The sequence below is a fragment of the Camelus bactrianus genome, chromosome 16, assembly GCF_048773025.1.
Source record: "Camelus bactrianus isolate YW-2024 breed Bactrian camel chromosome 16, ASM4877302v1, whole genome shotgun sequence".
Classification (NCBI taxonomy): Eukaryota; Metazoa; Chordata; class Mammalia; order Artiodactyla; family Camelidae; genus Camelus; species Camelus bactrianus.
Window position 1 is genome coordinate 5715941 of NC_133554.1, and position 20716 is coordinate 5736656.

Genomic DNA, 20716 nt, shown 5'->3' on the forward strand with positions numbered 1-20716 from the left:
TGTTTTACTATCTGAACCTGAAGGGCAGGTGCATTTTTCTACTTTTGCTTTTTCTCTGAGATTTTTATTGACGTTTCTTCGTGGTGTCATTGATTTTCCTACATGGTCACATCTTCCTAATCATTCTTTCTTCCGTTGAACAGATACAAAGTTCTAAACGCAAGTGCTATTCCAGATGGACAATTCATCGACAGCAAGAAGGCTTCTGAGAAACTTCTTGCCTCTATAGATATTGATCACACCCAGTATAAATTTGGGCACACAAAGGTAGTTATGACTCATTTACACGAGACCCAAGTACCTTCTGCCATGTCCGTCTCTCCTGTAGTATGGAGATGATGTATGATTTCCTCTCTCTCCAGGTTTTCTTCAAAGCTGGCCTTCTGGGTCTTCTGGAAGAAATGAGAGATGAAAAGTTGGCCCAGATTATAACAAGAACTCAAGCTGTCTGCAGGGGATTTCTAATGAGGGTAGAATATCAGAAAATGTTGCAAAGGAGGTAACAACATATTAGGACTGTAAGGTCCCTCAGGGACTTTAAATCAGCCTTCTTCATTCATTAACTCTTTGGTTTTGTGGCTAATACGTATGTGCTTCTTACCCAGTTCAGAACTCACCCCTATAACACATCAGTCTTTGCTTAACCCCTCGTAATTGGATTCCCTGCAGAACTTCTCTCCTTCCTCAATTTCTTTTTCTCTCACCTCACATACAGCTGCAGGAATCATTTGCAGGGAGTGCTATTTTCATCACCCCACGGTCTCCCATGTCAAATTCCAGTTGCCTGGGTGTCTGTCAAGGCCTCCATCCCCCACCTCATCTATCACTTCCAACCACACAGCCTTTTCCTGCCAGGCTAAACAATTTGCTTCTCTCCTGTTCTCATATTTACATAAGCCCTCTCCCCTCAGCCTAGTTAATCTAGTTACCAATTCAAAACTTCCATTTCCCCTTCCTCTAAATTAACGTCACCCAACTCCATCTACCCAGCACTCTGCATTCTGTCCTTACACACCCGTTTTGCATTTACCTTCCTCATCTATACTTATTTACTTCTGTATTATAAGTATCCCCAAGTCTTTTCTATGTGTCAACATTATGGTTTATGTCATTTCATCTGCCTCCTCAGAGTTATGGTTCTTATAAATTGGACCCATAGAAATAGAATTTCCATTTTAACAAGGTTGAAGAAACAGACACATTGTTGCAAGGTAGTCAAACCTTGCCAGTCTATTGCTACCATGTGCAGAAGGGATATCTTTTATTACTATTTAAAATTTTTATTTAAACAAAACAAATTTTAGAGTTCAATCCATGCTAAATGCCCTGTAGACATTAACAATCTAATTGAGTAGGTAAGAATGAAACATTTGAACTGATTTGAGAAGAGCCAGTATACTATGTGAAAAAGCTAACAAAAGAACTTTATGGAGTAGATAATTCTGTGGTGATTAAAATAAGAGGACAGGCTTCAAGGAAGACATGATAAATCATAAGCTAGTTTAGGTGGGGCAAATCAGAAAGCAAGCTACTCCTGTTCACAGTTCACATCAGTGTGCCGACAGCCAAACAGCCCAATCAACTTACAACTGCCACATCCACTCCCAAATCACTAATATTGTGATACCTCAAATGATCTTAAAATGGTACATGCTGCTCATACATGCAAAGTATTCCTCCTCTAAAGTCAGCTTCTTTGCTAGTTTGACAGGGACTTGAGAACCCAGAATTATTTAGTATGAGCAGTACACATTGGCAAAGTGGTCATACGGAGGACCACCACAAGTGTGTGTGTGTGTGTGTGTGTGTGAGAGAGAGAGTGTGTCTGTGTGTGTGTAAAGCCTACATATAAAATATACAGAATTTGTCATATTTATATGTGGGGGGGGTCATTAAAAGGGGAGTTTGTATGTAAAAAAATAGTACAATAACATTGTCCCTAATGGATCAATCTACACTGATATCTTTATGTCATTTCAGAGAAGCCCTTTTCTGCATCCAGTATAACGTACGTGCATTCATGAACGTCAAGCACTGGCCCTGGATGAAACTCTTCTTCAAGATCAAGCCTCTCCTCAAGAGCGCAGAGACCGAGAAAGAGATGGCCACCATGAAGGAAGAGTTCCAGAAAACCAAGGATGAACTCGCCAAGTCAGAGGCAAAAAGGAAGGAACTGGAGGAAAAAATGGTGACTCTTTTAAAAGAGAAAAATGACCTGCAGCTCCAGGTTCAATCTGTAAGTATTGTGTGCTCTGAATGTATCATGTTACTGAAGCTTTTTTTGAATTCACATACACTTTGGATTTACAAATGGCCTCTTCTTAGGTAAAAGAGTCACTATATGCAGATTACATGATACTATATATATAAAACCCTAAAAGGTCCACACAAAAACTACTACTAGAAATAATCGAAGAATTCAGCAAGGTAGCAGGTTATAAGATTAATGTTCAAAAACCAGTTGCATTTCTTTACACTAACAATGAATCAACAGAAAACGAAAGTAAAGAATCAATCCCCTTTAAAGCAGCAAAGGAATAAAATACCTAGGAATAAATCTAACCAAGGAGGTGAAAGACTTACACATGGAAAACTATAAAACACTGATTAAGGAAATTAAAGAAGACTTAAAAAAATGGAAAGATATCCCATGCTCCTGGATTGGAAGACTCAATATTGTTAAAATGTCACACTGCCCAAGGCAATCTACAGATTTAATGCAATCCCTATCAAATTACCCAGGACATATTTCACAGAACTAGAACAAATCATAATAAAATTTATATGGAACCATCAAAGACCTAGAATTGCCAAAACATTACTGAAGAAAAAGAAAGAGGCTGGAGGAATAACTCTCCCAGACTTCAGACAATACTATAGAGCTACAGTAATCAAAACAGCATGGTATTGGTACAAAAACAGACATGGACCAATGGAACAGAATAGAGCGCCCAGAAATGAACCCACAAACTTTTGGTCAACTCATCTTCGACAAAGGCGGCAAGAATATACAATGGAATACAAATGGCCTCTTCTTGAAACAGAAATTATCCAGTTGCTTTTTTCAGTTATTTCACTTAACTTTCAATATTCCTGGAAGTAAGGAAGTAGGGGACAACTACCTCCGAATTGCAAACAGAAAAGGGAAAACTGAAGAATTTATTTAACAGTATCACAAATTTTACAGCCATGAAGGAAACAGTTTAAAGGCAAGACCCCAAATCTCAGTCATTTTACTCATTTGCCTTGCCTCCTTCAGCCTTAAAAGTATAGCCATATTTTCTGAATGCAAGTGTTTGAGGTTGTACTTAAACTCTAGAAAGACAGTTTTTCTTATTCCTCTCTGCATCTCTTTCCCCCAATCCCCAAGATTCAGCTCAATAAATTTATCTGCAGTTACTTGAACTGAACTACCAAGGTGGAAAGTAGACCTAGTGACCTCTGTGACTCTTCCTTTGATACAGACTGAGTTCTTAAGACCTCTGCTTATCGGTTCAAGGAGTTGCAATCAGAGTCGGGGTAGGTTTTGTGCCAGCATTCTGGCCAAATACATCCTCCCATTTCCTTGGTCCAACAAGCCCAACAATGTCATGAAGAAACCTGAAAAAAGGACAGTTTTCCTATAAATCTTAAGCTATTTTCAACTATTCCTTCTGATAAATTCACTTATATGAATGAAGGTTACATTTTCCCAAAGGCACAGCATCAAAGTTTCTTCATCTTAACCTCTTTTCAAAGGTATTATCATTAGTCAGTGAGTAAACATTTACTGAGTGTATTACTATTAAAAATTAAGCAAAGGAACCCTGGGAAGTCCCCATTATCATCCATGTAAGCATTTAAAAAACTTAAGATATGAACACTGAGAAGTTAAAGAAATTCTCCAGGCCAGAGTAATCTAATAAGTTAGTGGCGGAACTGATTTTTATGAGTCTTTTAGTCATTTATAGAAACCTCATTGAGTTGTATCATTTCTCAACATTACAGGTTCTTAGATATTCTAAAATTCATTTTGAGACTAATAGGTAATTCTTAAAATGGAAATGAAAACCTTGGACAATTATAACACTGTTATGGACTATCAGGGAGGTTTCGAGTCTATAAAAAGTGCTTCGTGGAAATGTATTCATAGACATAACTTTATTTTTCTTTTTAAAAATTCAATCTAGCAACTACTTGTTTAAGGTGAGTAGGGAATGATCAAAATCAAAACTAACCAATTTGACTAAGTTGAAATCTTCAAATATTACAGCTGAAATACCCTTAGCAATCGTTCATTCCAATCCTCCTAACTACATGAGGTAACTGAGAAGAGGAGGAGAAAAGCAATTCGCTTAAGGTCACACACAGGGAGGCAAACTGGGGACAAGAACCCAGGCTTCCTTTGGTCCTTCCACTCTTCTACACACTACTTTTAAAAATACTCAACTGCTTCAATCCAATCATTTTTCAGACCAATGTTCTAAATACTTCTAAATTTATAGACTCATATCAAATTAGCTAAATATCTCCAGACAATGTAAATGTTCAATTAAGTTTAATTTATATTCATACTGAAAATTTCATTAGCATCCAGTAAACACTACTATTTTGTGCAAAGAACAAGTAAGTAACAAATTCTCTAAATAGCTCAACAAATCTCTCCACAGGAAGCTGATGCCTTGGCTGATGCAGAGGAAAGGTGTGAGCAACTCATTAAAAACAAAATCCAGCTGGAGGCCAAGATCAAGGAGGTGACTGAGAGAGCTGAGGATGAGGAAGAGATCAATGCTGAGCTGACGGCCAAGAAGAGGAAACTTGAGGACGAATGTTCAGAACTGAAGAAAGACATAGATGACCTTGAGCTGACACTGGCCAAGGTTGAAAAGGAGAAACACGCCACAGAGAACAAGGTATGAATCATTTTCTGCTATATCAGCAGACACTCTGCCATCCAACTAAGCTGCTTTACTACAGAGATCATTCCTTTGTTAACTTTTCAAGGTGAAAAACCTCACAGAAGAGATGGCAGGACTGGATGAAACCATCGCAAAGCTGACCAAGGAGAAGAAGGCCCTCCAGGAGGCCCACCAGCAGACCCTGGATGACCTACAGGCAGAAGAGGACAAAGTCAACACCCTGAACAAAGCTAAAGCCAAGCTAGAGCAGCAAGTGGATGACGTAAGTGTGTTTTTAATATCCATTTGAAAGGTTTTTTTTTTTTAAATATACTTTCAATTTTTAACAAATTTCACCTTCTCATTAGCTTGAAGGGTCTCTGGAGCAAGAAAAGAAACTTCGAATGGACCTAGAAAGAGCAAAGAGGAAACTGGAGGGCGACCTAAAACTGGCCCAAGAATCCACAATAGATATGGAAAATGACAAACAGCAACTTGATGAGAAACTCAAAAAGTAGATACTCCAGAAAAAAAATTCTATGCAATATCATCTTTCAATTCATATGGATACTAATATGTCTTGTTCTTCTGTCTAAAGGAAAGAATTTGAAATCAGCAATCTGCTAAGCAAAATTGAAGATGAGCAGGCAGTAGAAATTCAACTACAGAAGAAGATCAAAGAGTTGCAGGTGAGTCATCTCACCTCCATTAGTTTCTGCACCCCCAAAAACACCTGAAATTGAGATGAGTTCACGTTATTGTGCTGTGTCACGGCCAGGCCCGCATCGAGGAGCTGGAGGAGGAAATCGAGGCAGAGCGGGCCTCCCGGGCCAAAGCAGAGAAGCAGCGCTCTGACCTCACCCGGGAACTGGAGGAGATCAGCGAGCGGCTGGAAGAAGCCGGTGGGGCGACTTCAGCCCAGATCGAGATGAACAAGAAGCGGGAGGCCGAGTTCCAGAAAATGCGCCGGGACCTGGAGGAGGCCACCCTGCAGCACGAGGCCACGGCGGCCGCGCTGAGGAAGAAGCACGCGGACAGCGTGGCCGAGCTGGGGGAGCAGATCGACAACCTGCAGAGGGTCAAGCAGAAGCTGGAGAAGGAGAAGAGTGAGCTGAAGATGGAGATTGACGACCTTAGCAGTAATGCAGAGACCATTTCCAAAGCCAAGGTACCCAATACTATCTTTAAATGAGAGTATTTAATAACCTGTAAGGACCCCCATTGTTCTCTGTCATTAAACATTGTCTGAAGGCAGTTTATAGCATTGATTATCTATTCTAATGTATTCCATTCTGTTTCTTTTTTTAAATGCTGCATATGACTCATTATGATGACTTCAAAATCCACTTTAAGCGACTGTCAGCATCAAGCATCTCTAGCATAAATGAATGAGCTGTACGCACCTACTATACTTAAATCCTAGCATATCCCATAGAGTTGGTGCCATTAAGTTGCTACTCACATTGGACATAAATTTATTCACTCTAAAAAATTTTAAGAATCAAGTGTTAACTTTTCCTTGTTGCATTTAATGTCTCAACCTTCACTGCCACATGTCCTGTAGGGAAACCTTGAAAAGATGTGCCGTACACTAGAAGATCAAGTGAGTGAACTTAAGACAAAGGAGGAAGAGCAGCAGCGGCTGATCAATGATCTGACGGCCCAGAGAGGGCGCCTGCAGACAGAAGCAGGTAAGCATTGCTGAGGCCTGCAACTGTGTACTAGACAAAAGCGATTCCGGGCGTTCTGGATTAATAGCAATACTCCCACATTAGAGGAGGGAAAGCAAACCACCAGGATGGGCTGAGCAGGTCAAAAAAAAAGGACAGCAAGAAAGAGTCAGCAGGCTGGTTTACCTGTTACACTCCAACAGCAATGCTGCTTTTTAATCTCCAGTTCTAGCCAGTTCTGTAATATTTAGAATTAGATAAACTATATATTAGTCAATTATATATGTTATACACACACACAGACACACACATGAACTTTAGGTTTGTTTATGCCACTAACAAATTCCTTCACTTCCCCAATTCTTAGGTGAATATTCCCGACAACTGGATGAGAAAGATGCTCTGGTCTCTCAACTTTCAAGGAGCAAACAAGCATCTACTCAGCAGATCGAGGAGCTGAAACGTCAGTTAGAGGAAGAAACTAAAGTAAGTTTTACCAAAGATCATCTTGGCTAATTAAATCTGAACATGTTCAGTTAGGTTCTACTTTAAGTGTATAAATTAAATATCACTGAAGAAATGAATTTAAGTCATGGAACTCATACCTCCATAGGCCAAGAACGCCCTGGCCCACGCCCTGCAGTCCTCCCGCCACGACTGCGACCTGCTGCGGGAACAGTACGAGGAGGAGCAGGAAGCCAAGGCTGAGCTGCAGAGGGCGATGTCCAAGGCCAACAGCGAGGTGGCCCAGTGGAGGACCAAATACGAGACGGACGCCATCCAGCGCACGGAGGAGCTGGAGGAGGCCAAGTGTGTACTATGAACTCTGGAGGAGGAAAATGACATGGTTTCCTAGCTGCTCAAATCAGCAACTCCCAGAAACAGCTGTGATGATGATAGCAGAAGCTAACATTTACTAAGTGCACACTGTCTGTCAAATACTATTATATATTAACTCATTTAGTTTCCATAGCAACACTATATTGCATTATTTGTGTATCCCTATTTTACAGATGAGGGAACTGAGACTGTGAGCGGTTAACCAACTAACTCAAGGGCATATGATTAATTAGTACAGCTGAGATTAGAACTAGACATTCTGATTCTAGAGACCACCTTCTTAAGTATTGTAGTCCAAAGACGTAGCTCTTAAAACTCATGTTGGAGGCCACCAAACCGTGCATAATGGACAAGGTTAGTCTGAATAAAGTAAAGCCTCAGTCTGTGTACAGACCAAAGGAGACCTTCAGATAGGTCTTCTAAAGCATTAGAGCTAAAGGTTTTTGTGTACATTAGACATGCATAACTGGTACACAACTGGGAGTAAAGAATTAGACAATACAGAAGGAAAAAAAACCTGCCTTTGCTTAGACTGCATGGATTTATTTATTCTGATTTATTTATCCATTTATTTCTCTGGTGAGACTGTCCAAATTATATATGATTAGAAGAAACTGGCTATTTTTCTCCTGGGGAAAAGTACATAAAACAAAATGGGAAGTCTCAGAAATCAAAAGAGTATGCCCGGTATATTTGCGCCCAATAAAACATCTAGTTAGTCTCAAACCTTTTATGGAATGATATGAGACATATAAATCAATCAATAAAACTGCCCTGGGTAATCATCCTCCACACTACAGTCAATCAGAAGTCCTGAAAATCCTGAAATCTTACACAGTGAGATACACAGAACATCAGCTCCAACAATTTAAAAACTCAAAAACAAAAAAGGACTTGAGTCCACTTGCTCACCACTTTGGACCTTTCCATAGTTTCTCAACCTAGAAAGCAGTCTGGCTACCAGTTTTGAAAACCATGCTACTTGACACTGTAGAAACAGGACTGTGAAAGGAGGCCCAGGAGGGTATCACTTGCCCCTGTTCTTGACCTCTCTCCCTAACCACCTGGATAACTTTCCAGGAAGAAGCTGGCCCAGCGTCTGCAGGAAGCAGAGGAACATGTGGAAGCCGTGAACGCCAAGTGCGCCTCCCTCGAGAAGACCAAGCAGCGGCTCCAGAACGAAGTGGAGGACCTCATGCTGGACGTGGAGAGGTCTAACGCGGCCTGCGCGGCCCTGGATAAGAAGCAAAGGAACTTTGACAAGGTAGCTCCCAGTGAGCAGATTCCCATGGGGACACTGACATGATTCTCGATTACAGAGGCTTAGTCCCGGTGTACTTCCAGGTCCTATCAGAATGGAAACAGAAGTATGAGGAAACTCAGGCTGAACTTGAGGCCTCCCAGAAGGAGTCCCGTTCTCTCAGTACTGAGCTGTTCAAGGTCAAGAATGCCTACGAGGAGTCCCTAGATCAACTTGAGACGCTAAAGAGAGAAAACAAGAACTTGCAGCGTGAGTGCTTTTGAACTTCCCTACCCCACATGGCCCTGGTAGGACCTTTCCACGTTACATCAGTCTGACCACTTCTCCCTTTTGTTCACCACAGAGGAGATTTCTGACCTCACTGAGCAGATTGCTGAAGGAGGGAAGCAAATTCATGAATTGGAAAAAATAAAGAAGCAAGTGGAACAAGAGAAATGTGACATTCAGGTTGCCTTAGAGGAAGCAGAGGTACATATTATAATGTGAGGGGAAAATCAAAGATAAGCATTGGTGAAAACACTCAGTGGGTGATGGTACTATGAGATGGACCCATTATTACACAGCTGGTGAGAACTTGAACTCATACAACATTTATGAAGGGCAATCTGACAAGAGTTATCAAAACTCTTGAAAATGTAATACTATGACCTATCAGTTCTATATCAAAGAATCTATCCCAAGAAAATTATCTTAAATGGAGGCAAAGCTTTAAACACAAAGGTGTCCAATCCAAAAACAAGGTGAAGCAAACTATGGAACATCCATACGATGCAATTTTCTATAGCCATTAAATGTAATTAATATGGGGAAATATTTATGGCAGAGAGTAATTTTTAAAGCAAGACATGCACTTGCATATACAATTTTATCATGTAAATATATATATATATATATATGAAAAAAACTAGAAAAAAAACACACATTAAAATTGTGCCTCTGAGTGGAGGCACAATAGGAAGTTTTTCTGTTTTTATAAATTACCTCCACATTGTACAGTGAACATACACTTTATAAGCAGAAATGTGTATATATGTTTTAAAACAGAATTTCTACAAAAAAACTGAGAATTTCTACAATAGGAATTAGTATATCACACAGAACATTTTAATTTATAAAACACTGAGAATTCCTCTTTACTAGACATAAGTTTAATCATAATTTGTGTTGTACTCACATGAGTAATATTTGTATAGCACTTTATACTTTACAAAGTGCCCTTATTACAGAGCTGCCCTATAAAATCCACAACCAAATAAATAATACCCTTATTACAGAGCTGCCCTCTAAAATCCACAACCAAATAAATAAAAGGATGATTTACCTAGTAGGCTCCTAGAACTGTCGTACTGCACTTTGCAAAATCAGACAAACATATTAGTAATACTTGGGCTCACAGGGAATATACTCCAAATATTCAAGTCACTTTCCACTATTAATTGATCACTGTTTTGTTAAGGCATCTCTTGAACATGAAGAGGGAAAAATTCTCCGCATCCAGCTGGAGTTGAACCAAGTCAAGTCTGAAGTTGACAGGAAACTTGCTGAGAAAGATGAGGAAATTGACCAGCTGAAGAGGAACCACATTAGGGTCGTGGAGACCATGCAGAGCACACTGGATGCTGAGATCAGGAGCAGGAATGATGCCCTGAGACTCAAAAAGAAGATGGAAGGAGATCTGAATGAAATGGAAATCCAGCTGAACCATGCCAACCGCTTGGCAGCAGAGAGCTTGAGGAACTACAGGAACACCCAAGGGATCTTGAAGGTAAATGGGTCCCCAGTAACAGCTAAGTCGGGGAAGTGACCCATCTTCCATTCATCACAACACCTTATTGTTAAGCCATCCTTTTCTTTCCCTTTTAATAAAGTATACAGTTCATAGCATGTAGGTAGCTAAATTAAATACATATAAAACATAATATTTTTAAAGAAATATTACGTAAAAAAATAAACAGAAGCCCAGAGATAAGTTCTGATATGAGAGAAAGAGCAAGACTTTGGCACCAATAAGCCTGAGGTTGAATCTTAGTTCTGTCACTAACAGCAGCCTGATTTTAGGCAAGTTATTTAAACTCTCAGAACCTCTGTTTCTTTTACAAAATAAGAATGGAGCTACCCACCTCATAGGGTTACTGTGAAGATAAAGGAGATGAGAAATGTCAAGTTCTGGGTAGTACATATAGAAAATGTTCCATAAAGGACACACTAGTGACTCGCACATGAAAAAATAACCAGTTGGAGGCAGAAAACACAGCAAGAATCTGTCTCCTGGTAATTCTCTTCCACCAGAGTTGGTGACATCACCATTTTCAGGCTTATGCAAATGACATGCCTGTCATTTCCCGTTCCTGGCACCAGTCCATTCTTCCAGTTCATCTCCTGGGATGTTCACATCCTCTTCCAAGTGTCTAAGGCCTTTTCATTAACTTAACAGGACACCCAGCTACACCTGGACGATGCTCTCCGGGGCCAGGAGGACCTGAAGGAGCAGCTGGCGATCGTGGAGCGCAGAGCCAACCTGCTGCAGGCGGAGGTGGAGGAGCTGCGGGCCACCCTGGAGCAGACGGAGAGGAGCAGGAAAATCGCAGAACAGGAGCTCCTGGATGCCAGTGAGCGCGTCCAGCTGCTGCACACCCAGGTGAGACCCTCACTCAAACAAATGCTGGTGTACTGCTGAGTGATGAATCAGTTAGAATATGGAAGTCCTCCAATTTTATAAATAAATACATATATATTATATATATATATTTTTAAAAGGATGGGAGCATGCTTTGAAATATTAATTACAATTATCTTAGAGTGATGGGATTATAGATGATTTTTTGGCGTGTGTTCTTGTCTTTTTTAGGTCTTCTACCAAAAAGGGGCAGGGGTATTACTTTTTTAATTTAAAAGTAAGGTTTGACCCTAGATTATTTTGAAAATCATGATGTGGAATAAACTTGAATAAAGGTATCTGTTGACTTCAAAATCCGAAAATGTTCCACATAGTGTTTCTCATCGGGAGCACTTCAGCATTCAGCATTGCTGTTTACCACCCCTGTGTCTTGCAGGACATTTAGCACCACTGACTTGCCCAGGCATTAAATCTAGTAGCACACCCTAGTCGTTTGGAACCAAAAATATCCACCCCCAAACGTTTTGAAATATCTGCTGAGGTAGTACTGCTTCCCTTAGAGAACTACTGAGTTGAAATTTTAAGAAAATGTTTTCATAAGACTAATTTAGTATTCCCCGAAGGAGCAAACCATTCACATTAACAGAGAATAGAGTCCTTCTAATTGAGAAACTCTCAGTGCCAGGTTCTCGCAAAAAGAATCTATTCTTTTCCAGTATTTCCAACCTTTTAAGGATAGAATACTAGCGATGTCTGGTTGGCATTATTGAACCTCAGGACGCCATATGCACAAATTAGATGAACACTGGGGTAGTGGAGGGGAGGGGGTCCAACCTTGCAAATGATTAACATTTTGCACTGAATATTTAAAGTTTAGTGAAATATTGCCATTAGGTCCCCTACGTGAGGCAACAAGTAAGAAATTTCTAAAATCCCTAGTGTGCAAAATGTAGGTCTTGTAAATTTCCACTACTTTTAACAGAACACCAGCCTGATCAACACCAAGAAGAAACTGGAAAATGATGTTTCACAACTTCAGAGTGAAGTGGAAGAAGTAATTCAAGAATCACGCAATGCAGAAGACAAGGCCAAGAAGGCCATCACTGATGTGAGCAAGATGAGTATTTCTTTAACGTTAACATATGTGTTACCAGGTTTCTTTATTTCATTGGCTTTTTTTTTTTTTTTTTTTTAACTAAATAGGCGGCCATGATGGCCGAGGAGCTAAAGAAGGAGCAGGACACCAGCGCCCACCTGGAGCGGATGAAGAAGAACCTGGAGCAGACGGTGAAGGACCTGCAGCACCGCCTGGATGAGGCTGAGCAGCTGGCCCTGAAGGGCGGGAAGAAGCAGATCCAGAAGCTGGAGGCCAGGGTGGGTCTCTCAGTCTCTCTGAATCTGGGGAGGGCAAAAGGGCACTCCCTCATCCTTCTCTCTTCTTATATATTGACTCCCATCCTAGTCTTGGGGCCGGGGATATTCACCCAATATCATCAGTAGGTCCTGAGTCAGTTAATATCCCCCAAGACTGACTAAGTATCTTTCTTGACTGTAGGTACGTGAGCTTGAAGGAGAGGTTGAAAATGAGCAGAAACGAAATGCTGAGGCTGTTAAAGGTTTGCGGAAGCACGAGAGAAGAGTAAAGGAACTCACCTACCAGGTAAGGGGAGTAGCTTTCTAGAATATCCAGACTCCCTACTCAAAGGGAAGTTAAAAACCTGGTGACTATGTGGCACTCACAAATAGATACACATTGACACGATAGATATAAGGGGCAAATGACACAGTTACTTATCACAGACCCCTTCCTAAGCCAGGAAAATCAGAATGGCCTTTAGAAAATAGCGTAAGTGAGGGGAAAAAAATATAGGTTTCAAAGCCAGATAAACTCGTACTAGTCCTGGTTTGGCCTTACTTTTTGGATAGGTTACTTAACCCTCTAAACCTTAATTCATCACCTGTAAAATAGAACAACATCTACTCACCAGAGTAGGGAGGTAAGGATTAGAGGTGTGTATAATTCTCTAATGTAATGCCTGCAAACAGTGGACATTTAACAAGAGCGGCTACTGTTAATACTACAAAGGAAGCCTCAGAGGTCACCACGTTTACCCCAGGCCCGCCTGCCATCATACCAAAGTAATTTATTTTACCACCTATAGTAGGCTTATCTCACTGGACTGAATGCAGGCCATTTTTTCAAACTTCCAGACTGAGGAGGACCGCAAGAATGTTCTCAGGCTGCAGGACTTGGTAGATAAACTACAGGCGAAAGTGAAATCGTACAAGAGACAAGCTGAGGAGGCTGTAAGTATCTTTAAGCCTTTGAGGGAAGAAGTAAACTTTTTGGGGGCAGAAAGCATATGAAGAGAATGTGTTAATGAGAAAGAAAGACACAAAGTAAGAATATACCATTCATATTTTAACAAAGATGATATTAATTTATGCCCAAATCCTAATTATAAAATAGGACTTCAAGAGGAGATATTTATATTAAGCAATTTGTAAGGGTTGAGGGAGAAAAGAAAAGCTCCAAATAACCCACCTTACTTGATAGCTGCAAAGAATATCCAGTAGAAAATCTAATTAACAGCACGATAAATATTCTTCTCCCTCTAAAAATGCACATGATCAAGTGTTCCCAAAAACCAAACAGAAGTCTTTGATCGCAACCAACTCATTCACTCACTAGCAGTGTCATCAGCAGGGGCTTATCTCTGTTCATTTGCTGTAGCAGACTGGGGTGTGCTGGAAGATTCTCCAGATTCACTTTTCCTGGTTGTTCCCCATTCTTCCAGACACAATGTGGAAAGTAGGAAGGAAGGAAAGGGAACAAGAAAGGGAGAGGCACAGAGGCGTACTTTCTTCCTGGCCCCATGTTTTCCTATCTCTGTAAACCAGAGTCAAAACACACGGCAAAAAAATCTTAAGTGGAATTTTCCCAAAGTCATCATTTGAACTTACACTTACTTTCTAAACTCCGTGAGTGTTCATGGGCTCTTCCTCCTTGCCACACGTTGTCAGTGGATTTCATGTAAATATGGGTTTGACAAAATGAGCTTGTCTTTTCCATTTCAAAACTTTTCTTTCATTCTTAAGAGTGAAAAATGTAACTGAAGTTACAAATCTGTCTGGATTTGAAGTCAGAGATGGCAAACAGACCATAAGAAGGAAATAGCTGAGTTGAGGAAATAATCCTGTTTGGGGACAAGTGCAATGAGAAGTACAAAGTCTGAATCTCACAACTTTCTCTCTATTCTCAGGAGGAACAATCTAACGCTAACCTAGCCAAGTTCCGCAAGCTCCAGCACGAGCTGGAGGAGGCCGAGGAGCGGGCAGACATTGCCGAGTCCCAGGTCAACAAGCTGCGGGCCAAGAGCCGGGAGGTTCACACGAAAGTCACTGCAGAGTGAACACACCTGCCTGATGCTGCCAAGGGGCTGAAGAAATGCACAAAATGTGCTATTTTGGGTCACTTGCTTTGTGGTGTTTTTCTCTTAATGTTGAATAAATAAAAACTACAGTGAACTTATAAATTGAACCAGACTATCATTTTTAATTTCTAAAATTATTTGTCACACATAGTTCTCACCTAGTTATTTTTAAAATATTATACATGGCTTTGCAGAACATTCAATATTTGTACCTCCCTCACCACACAGCATCCCCTTTCTCATCTCCACCCCCACCCCCAACACACACACACACACATACACACACACAATTCTTTTCCTCGACTTGATTTTATTAAATCTCTCTAAAGTGCTACAGATTTCTCAGGAAAACACACTTCCTGAGGCTACCCCTTCAGACAGGACCCTCTTGTGTACCCACTTCACAAGTTGTTACTGAGCATCTATGTGCTGGGTACTGTTCTAAGTTCTATGGGGGCAGCAGTAAACAAAGCATAGTCCCTGCCCTCTGCGAGCTTATATTCCACAAGGAGAGAAAGGCAGTCAACAAATAAGAAGCTGTGTAATGTATCAGATGGTAAGTGCTGATGAGAAATGAAAAAGCAGGAGGGAGGCAGTTAGTACTTTGCAGAGAGTAGTCAAGGAAGGCCCCATTAATAAGAAGACATTTGAGCAGAGACCTGAAGGAAGCAAGAGAGTAAGCCAAGTGAGTGTATGATGGCAGAGTATATCCAGGCAGAGGGAACAACAGAAAATGCAAAGGCCCTGAGGCAGGGGCAGCTTGGCATGTCCCAGGGACAAGGAGGAAGCCAGCAGAGCAGAGAGTAAGCAAGACAATTATGATGTAAGAGAGGAGCGTGGGAGCCCAGAGATCATGTAGGGCCTGAGGGCCACCTGAGGACTTCTGCCTTTACTCAGAGTGAGATGGGAAATCTTTGGAGGGTTTTGAGCAGAAGAGTGATACTAACATGCATTTTAGAAGAATCACTCTGACTACTGTATGGAGAATAGACTGAACAGGGCAAAGGTACAAACTGGGAGACCAGTTAGGAGCCTACTTAAAAAAAAAAAAAAAAAGACAAAAAAAGACAGTGCCTTAGACCAGAGAGACAGCATTGGGAGATGATGAGAAGCGGAAGGTCTCTAGATGTGCTGTGAAGGCAGCGCACGTAGGGTTTTCTGATGGATTAGATAGATTAGATGGATGAGTGGGTCAGAGAGAGAGAAAAAACTTATGAAAAGAGGAAGAATAAGACAAGAAAGATTTGGTGCAGTATAAACATGAGGAGTTTAGTCTCTAGAAGGAGAGGAGGCAGTAGAGCAAAAATGCAGCCTAGACAAAATCTGCATTTTATGCACTCCTGTGCCTCTTCTACCTTCCACCATACACTCCGCCCTGCCTCCCAACCCCATCAGCCTCACCTTACGGTGCAAACTGCACAGGCCACAGTCTCAAAAATGTCCGAAATGAATAATAAAAGTTTAAAACAAAAAATTTCAAAATGCTCTACTAAATAAAATTTTGGATCAAAAAGGAAACCAAAAATATAATCATAAAAATTTCTGGAAGTAAACACAAGAGTAAATCTTTATGACCTTGGTTTACACAAAGATTTCCTAGATGCCTACATCAAAAGCAACAAGAAAAACTGATAAACTGAATTTCATCAAGATTCAAAGTTTCTGCACTGTTAAAGAGAATGAAAAGACAAGCCACCGACTGAGTAGAAGTACTTGTAAATTATATCCCTGATAACGGACCTGTGTCCAGAATATGTAAAGAAATCTAAAAACTCAATAAAAAGAAAACAAATCATCCAATTTTTAAAGAGGCAAAAGATTTAAACATTTCACCAAAGAAGACATACAGAGAGCAAACAGGCACATAAAAAATGCTCAACAGCATGAGTCATTAGGAGAATAATAATTAAAACATAATAAGATATCACTATACGCCTACTATAATGGCTAAAAGCCCAGGTGTTGGCCAAGAGGTGGGGGAAATAGACCTCTTGTATCTATTAGCAATAATGTAAAACGGCACAACCACTTTGGGAAACAATTTGGCAGCCTCTCAAAAAGTTAAGAAATTATTCATTTGTTGCAGTCATTCCACTCCTAGTTATTTACCCAAGAGAACTGAAAACATATGTCCACACAAAGACCTTAATACAAATATTCACAGTGTATTTACCTGTAATAGCACAAAACTGAAAACAACCCAAATGTCCAACAGCAGGTGAGTGGATAAACACATAGTGGTAAATTCACATTATGTAATACTATACTACTCAATGACAAAAAGAAATAAACTATTAACACAGACAAAACATGGAAGGATCACAAAATAATTATGCTAAGTGAAAGCAGTCAGATCCCCCCCTAAAAAAGTGTAGACACTATTATTCCACTTATATAAAATTCTAGAAAGTAAAAATGAATCTCTAGTGACCGAAAGTTGACTAGTGGTTCCTAAGGATGGGAGGTAGGGTTTATGAGAGGCACAGAAGGATAGTAGGACATATTACAAAGGACTAGGAGGAAACTTTGGGGGATAAAGGACATGTTCTTTATCTTGATTCAGATGATTGTGCCACAGTGTATACATATGTGAATACTCTTAAAGTATGTACAGTCTGTTATACATCAAATAGACCCATAAAGCTGTTATAGCTTTGTAGTAATCAAAATAGTGCAGTATAGGCTCAAAAACAGACATATGGATCAATGGAACAGAACAGAGAGCCAGAAATAAACCCACACACCTACAGTCAACTAATCTTCAACAAAGGAGGCAAAAATATACAATGGAGAAACAACAGTCTCTTTAGGAAGCTGTGTTGGGAAAGCTGAACAGCTGCATATAAATCAATGAAGTTAGAACACCCCCACACCATACACAAAAATAAACTCAAAATGGCTTAAAGACATATTTAAGACATGACACCAGAAAACTCCTAGGAGAGAACACAGGCAAAATATTCTCTGACATAAATCATATCAATGTTTTCTTAGATCATTCTCCCAAGGAAATAGGAATAAAAGCAAAAATAAACAAATGGGACCTAATAAAACTTAACACACTTTTGCGCAACAGAGGAAACCATAAACGAAACAAAAAGACAACCTAAAGACTGGGAGAAAATATTTGCAAATGATGCAGCTGATAAGAGCTTAATTTCCAAAATACACAAATAGCTAATACAACCCAATAACAAAAACATCAAACAACCCAATCAAAAAATGGATAGAACACCTAAGCAGACATTTCTCCAAAGAAGACATCCATATGGCCAAGAGGCACATGAAAAAAAGATGCTCAACATAGCTAATTATTAGAGAAATGCAGATCAAAACTATAATGAGACACTACCTGACACCGGTCAGAATGGCCATCATTAAAAAGTCTACAAACGATAAATGCTGGAGAGGGTGTGGAGAAAAGAGAACCCTCCTACACTGTTGGTAGGAATAGAGTTTGGTGCAGCCACTATGGAAAACAGTATGGACGTTCCTTAAAAAACTAAAAATAGAGTTGCCATATGACCCAGCAATCCCACTCCTTGGCATACATCCAGAGAAAATTCTAATTCAAAAAGATACATGCACCTCAATGTTCACAGCAGCACTATTCACAATAGCCAACACATGGAATCATATCCCAGTTGTGTGCATGTTAAAAAAAATAACTGTGTATGTGTTTAGAAACATGGGGGGAAAGGTGTAAAAGTACATAAACCAAAATTTAGGTAGAGATTACCTCTATGTTTAAATTTCAAGAGTGATTTAAATGTTTCCTTCCGTATATTTGATTATATTTTTCATTCTTTCTACAATGCATACCTTACTTTTGGAAATTTTTTTAAAAACTCATATTTTTAAAATACATAAATAAAAGGAACCTACTCCTTAAGAGTATTTCATATCCACGTCTCAACAAAAACATGGATATAACTGACAACAGAAAGGTGAAGAGAGGGTCATTTGATGAATGAGGCCGTTAGCACAACTGCTAAAAGCTGCTGCCTTTCATCCAAGCTTTCCGTAGGGATTAACATTCCGGGGCTAACAGAGCAGCTGTCAGCAAGCAAACTTAAATTCTGCCTCCTGGCTGTGACAGGGATTTGGGGACATGTTACACACACCAGTGTCCCCAGGCACCTTCACTGCGGACTTGGTCGGTCACATTTTCCTAAGTGGGAAGCAAAAAATCAGCTATGGGCAGATGAAAAGAGCCTTACTTAAGGATGGAAATTACCACCCTGATTCCTTCCTCCTGCCTCCAAAGACCACCAAGATGCTGCTTCCTGAGTCCATGAGAGAAAAAGGAAGTCTTCCCTGATGAAGGAGAAAAACCTTACCCTTGGGGAACACACCCAAATCAGGGCTTTTCTTAGATTATAGTACCCTGACCTTCACAAGATGGGGGACTATTTTCCCAGCTCCTAACAAAAACTATGGCTGATGGTTCTCTCGAGGAAACAGGTTAAACACCAAGGGAGCCCTCAAAATATGAAAAATGTTGCTAAGAGCACGGATGGGAAAGGTGGTACCTTTTGAGCAACAGAATCATAATTTTTTCTAGAATATTCTGAAAAATAATTCAATTGATAGCCACAAATTCTAGTACCCAAAACGGATTTAGCCCAATATATTACATAGGTATATGTATAGACAATGTAATAACATAGGTATATGTATAGACAATGTAATAACAATGTAATAATAACGCCTATACATACACTGAGAAACTTCAAATGGAACTTGGCGAGTTAAGAATTTTCAAAAATTTACATGTGGTCCCGTTATGTCAAAAGCCGCGCGTTCAAATTCCCTCACTGCGTCCTATTTCACACCCTCCCGCCACACACCGTTACTCTCTGGAGTCGCGAAGCTGACAAGGAAGGCCTTCCTCTCTCACAAACTCGCAAACGCACACTCACCGACCAGCTCCCACCACCGTCTCCAGGCTCGTTCCAATCATGGCGCGATCACTTCCGACCTTTTATTCGGGCCGGCTCGCTCCTCCCATGATGCCCTGGGGCGCACCGGAAGTGATTCCTTTCCTCGCTGGGAAATTGGAACCAGGTGTTTTCTCTTGTAGCCATTGGGAGTTTCTATCAAAGCCCACAGCTGCTGATTTTTCCTGCGTTGGCAGTACTGTGACCCACCCACCCACCACCCCCACCCCTTACCAGATCGTAAACCGAGAGATCTAACTTATCCCCAATGCCTGGAACAGTGTCTTTATAAGCCATTTGTTAAATGAACAGCAGATGTTCACTAAATTGTTTTTGTTTGACAGAATGAAGCAAAGCTGGGTAGAAAAAGAGCTGATAATAAGGACAGCCCACAGCACAGAATAAGGAAGAATAAAGTTGCCTTTGTAATAACAGCCGGCATTTAAAACTTAAAATCCTTACCTTTGTTTACAAGGCTCTAACCATCTGGCCGCTGGCGGCCTCTGCCGCTTCTTACTACTTACTGTATTGCTCGCTCCTTTCACTCCTGCCCTACTGGCCTTTATTCCGTTCCTGTGCAGGCACGTTCCCCTCCCAGAGCCTTTGCATTTGTTTCCTCTGCCTGGAATACTGTCCCCTGTTGAAATTCCTCTGGCTCACTCCTTCACAAATTGTCTGCTCAAATATCGCCTCTTCAAAGAAACTCCCTTATCGATCTATTTAGACACTGCACAGCCACTGTTTCCTCATCCTAATTTTCCTTTCCTTCAGCACATTTGTCACTAATGGACGTTAGAGATCTGTGTGTTTGTTGTCTGTCCCCACGTACACACACACTAGAACAGAATTCCCACGAGGGCAGAGACTGCCTGTTCTGTTCCCTACCGCTTAAAATCCTCACAGTAGGTAGTAAGCCCTCAGTGAATGTTTAATGAATAAACGATTGAATGAATGCATGCTCACTGTTACTGGCTCTGAGCGTGACAGATTCAAAATTAGTAATTTCACATGTGCTTCCAAAAAGTAGCCTACCATCAATTCATTAACTCAGTTGTCACAAGGACCCTAGGAGTTAGA

General features: G+C 40.5%; 1 protein-coding gene across 2 annotated transcripts in view; it reads left to right on the forward strand.

Moving 5' to 3' along the window:
• LOC105077562 (myosin-8) overlaps positions 1 to 14806 on the forward strand; it is a 28424-nt gene extending 13618 nt beyond the window's left edge. For both annotated transcript variants that reach the window (XM_074342183.1, XM_074342184.1), the window contains exons 20-40: positions 144 to 267; positions 363 to 499; positions 1981 to 2236; positions 4650 to 4892; positions 4984 to 5160; positions 5246 to 5391; positions 5476 to 5566; positions 5656 to 6045; positions 6442 to 6568; positions 6915 to 7033; positions 7161 to 7357; positions 8468 to 8651; positions 8732 to 8897; positions 8992 to 9116; positions 10105 to 10413; positions 11083 to 11286; positions 12248 to 12373; positions 12469 to 12639; positions 12821 to 12925; positions 13477 to 13572; positions 14529 to 14806. In XM_074342183.1, the coding sequence (XP_074198284.1) occupies positions 144 to 267; positions 363 to 499; positions 1981 to 2236; positions 4650 to 4892; positions 4984 to 5160; positions 5246 to 5391; positions 5476 to 5566; positions 5656 to 6045; positions 6442 to 6568; positions 6915 to 7033; positions 7161 to 7357; positions 8468 to 8651; positions 8732 to 8897; positions 8992 to 9116; positions 10105 to 10413; positions 11083 to 11286; positions 12248 to 12373; positions 12469 to 12639; positions 12821 to 12925; positions 13477 to 13572; positions 14529 to 14678 (3643 nt within the window). In that variant the 3' untranslated portion in view covers positions 14679 to 14806. The remainder of the gene's footprint in view (positions 1 to 143; positions 268 to 362; positions 500 to 1980; positions 2237 to 4649; positions 4893 to 4983; positions 5161 to 5245; positions 5392 to 5475; positions 5567 to 5655; positions 6046 to 6441; positions 6569 to 6914; positions 7034 to 7160; positions 7358 to 8467; positions 8652 to 8731; positions 8898 to 8991; positions 9117 to 10104; positions 10414 to 11082; positions 11287 to 12247; positions 12374 to 12468; positions 12640 to 12820; positions 12926 to 13476; positions 13573 to 14528) is intronic.
• Positions 14807 to 20716: the final 5910 nt, after the last annotated feature.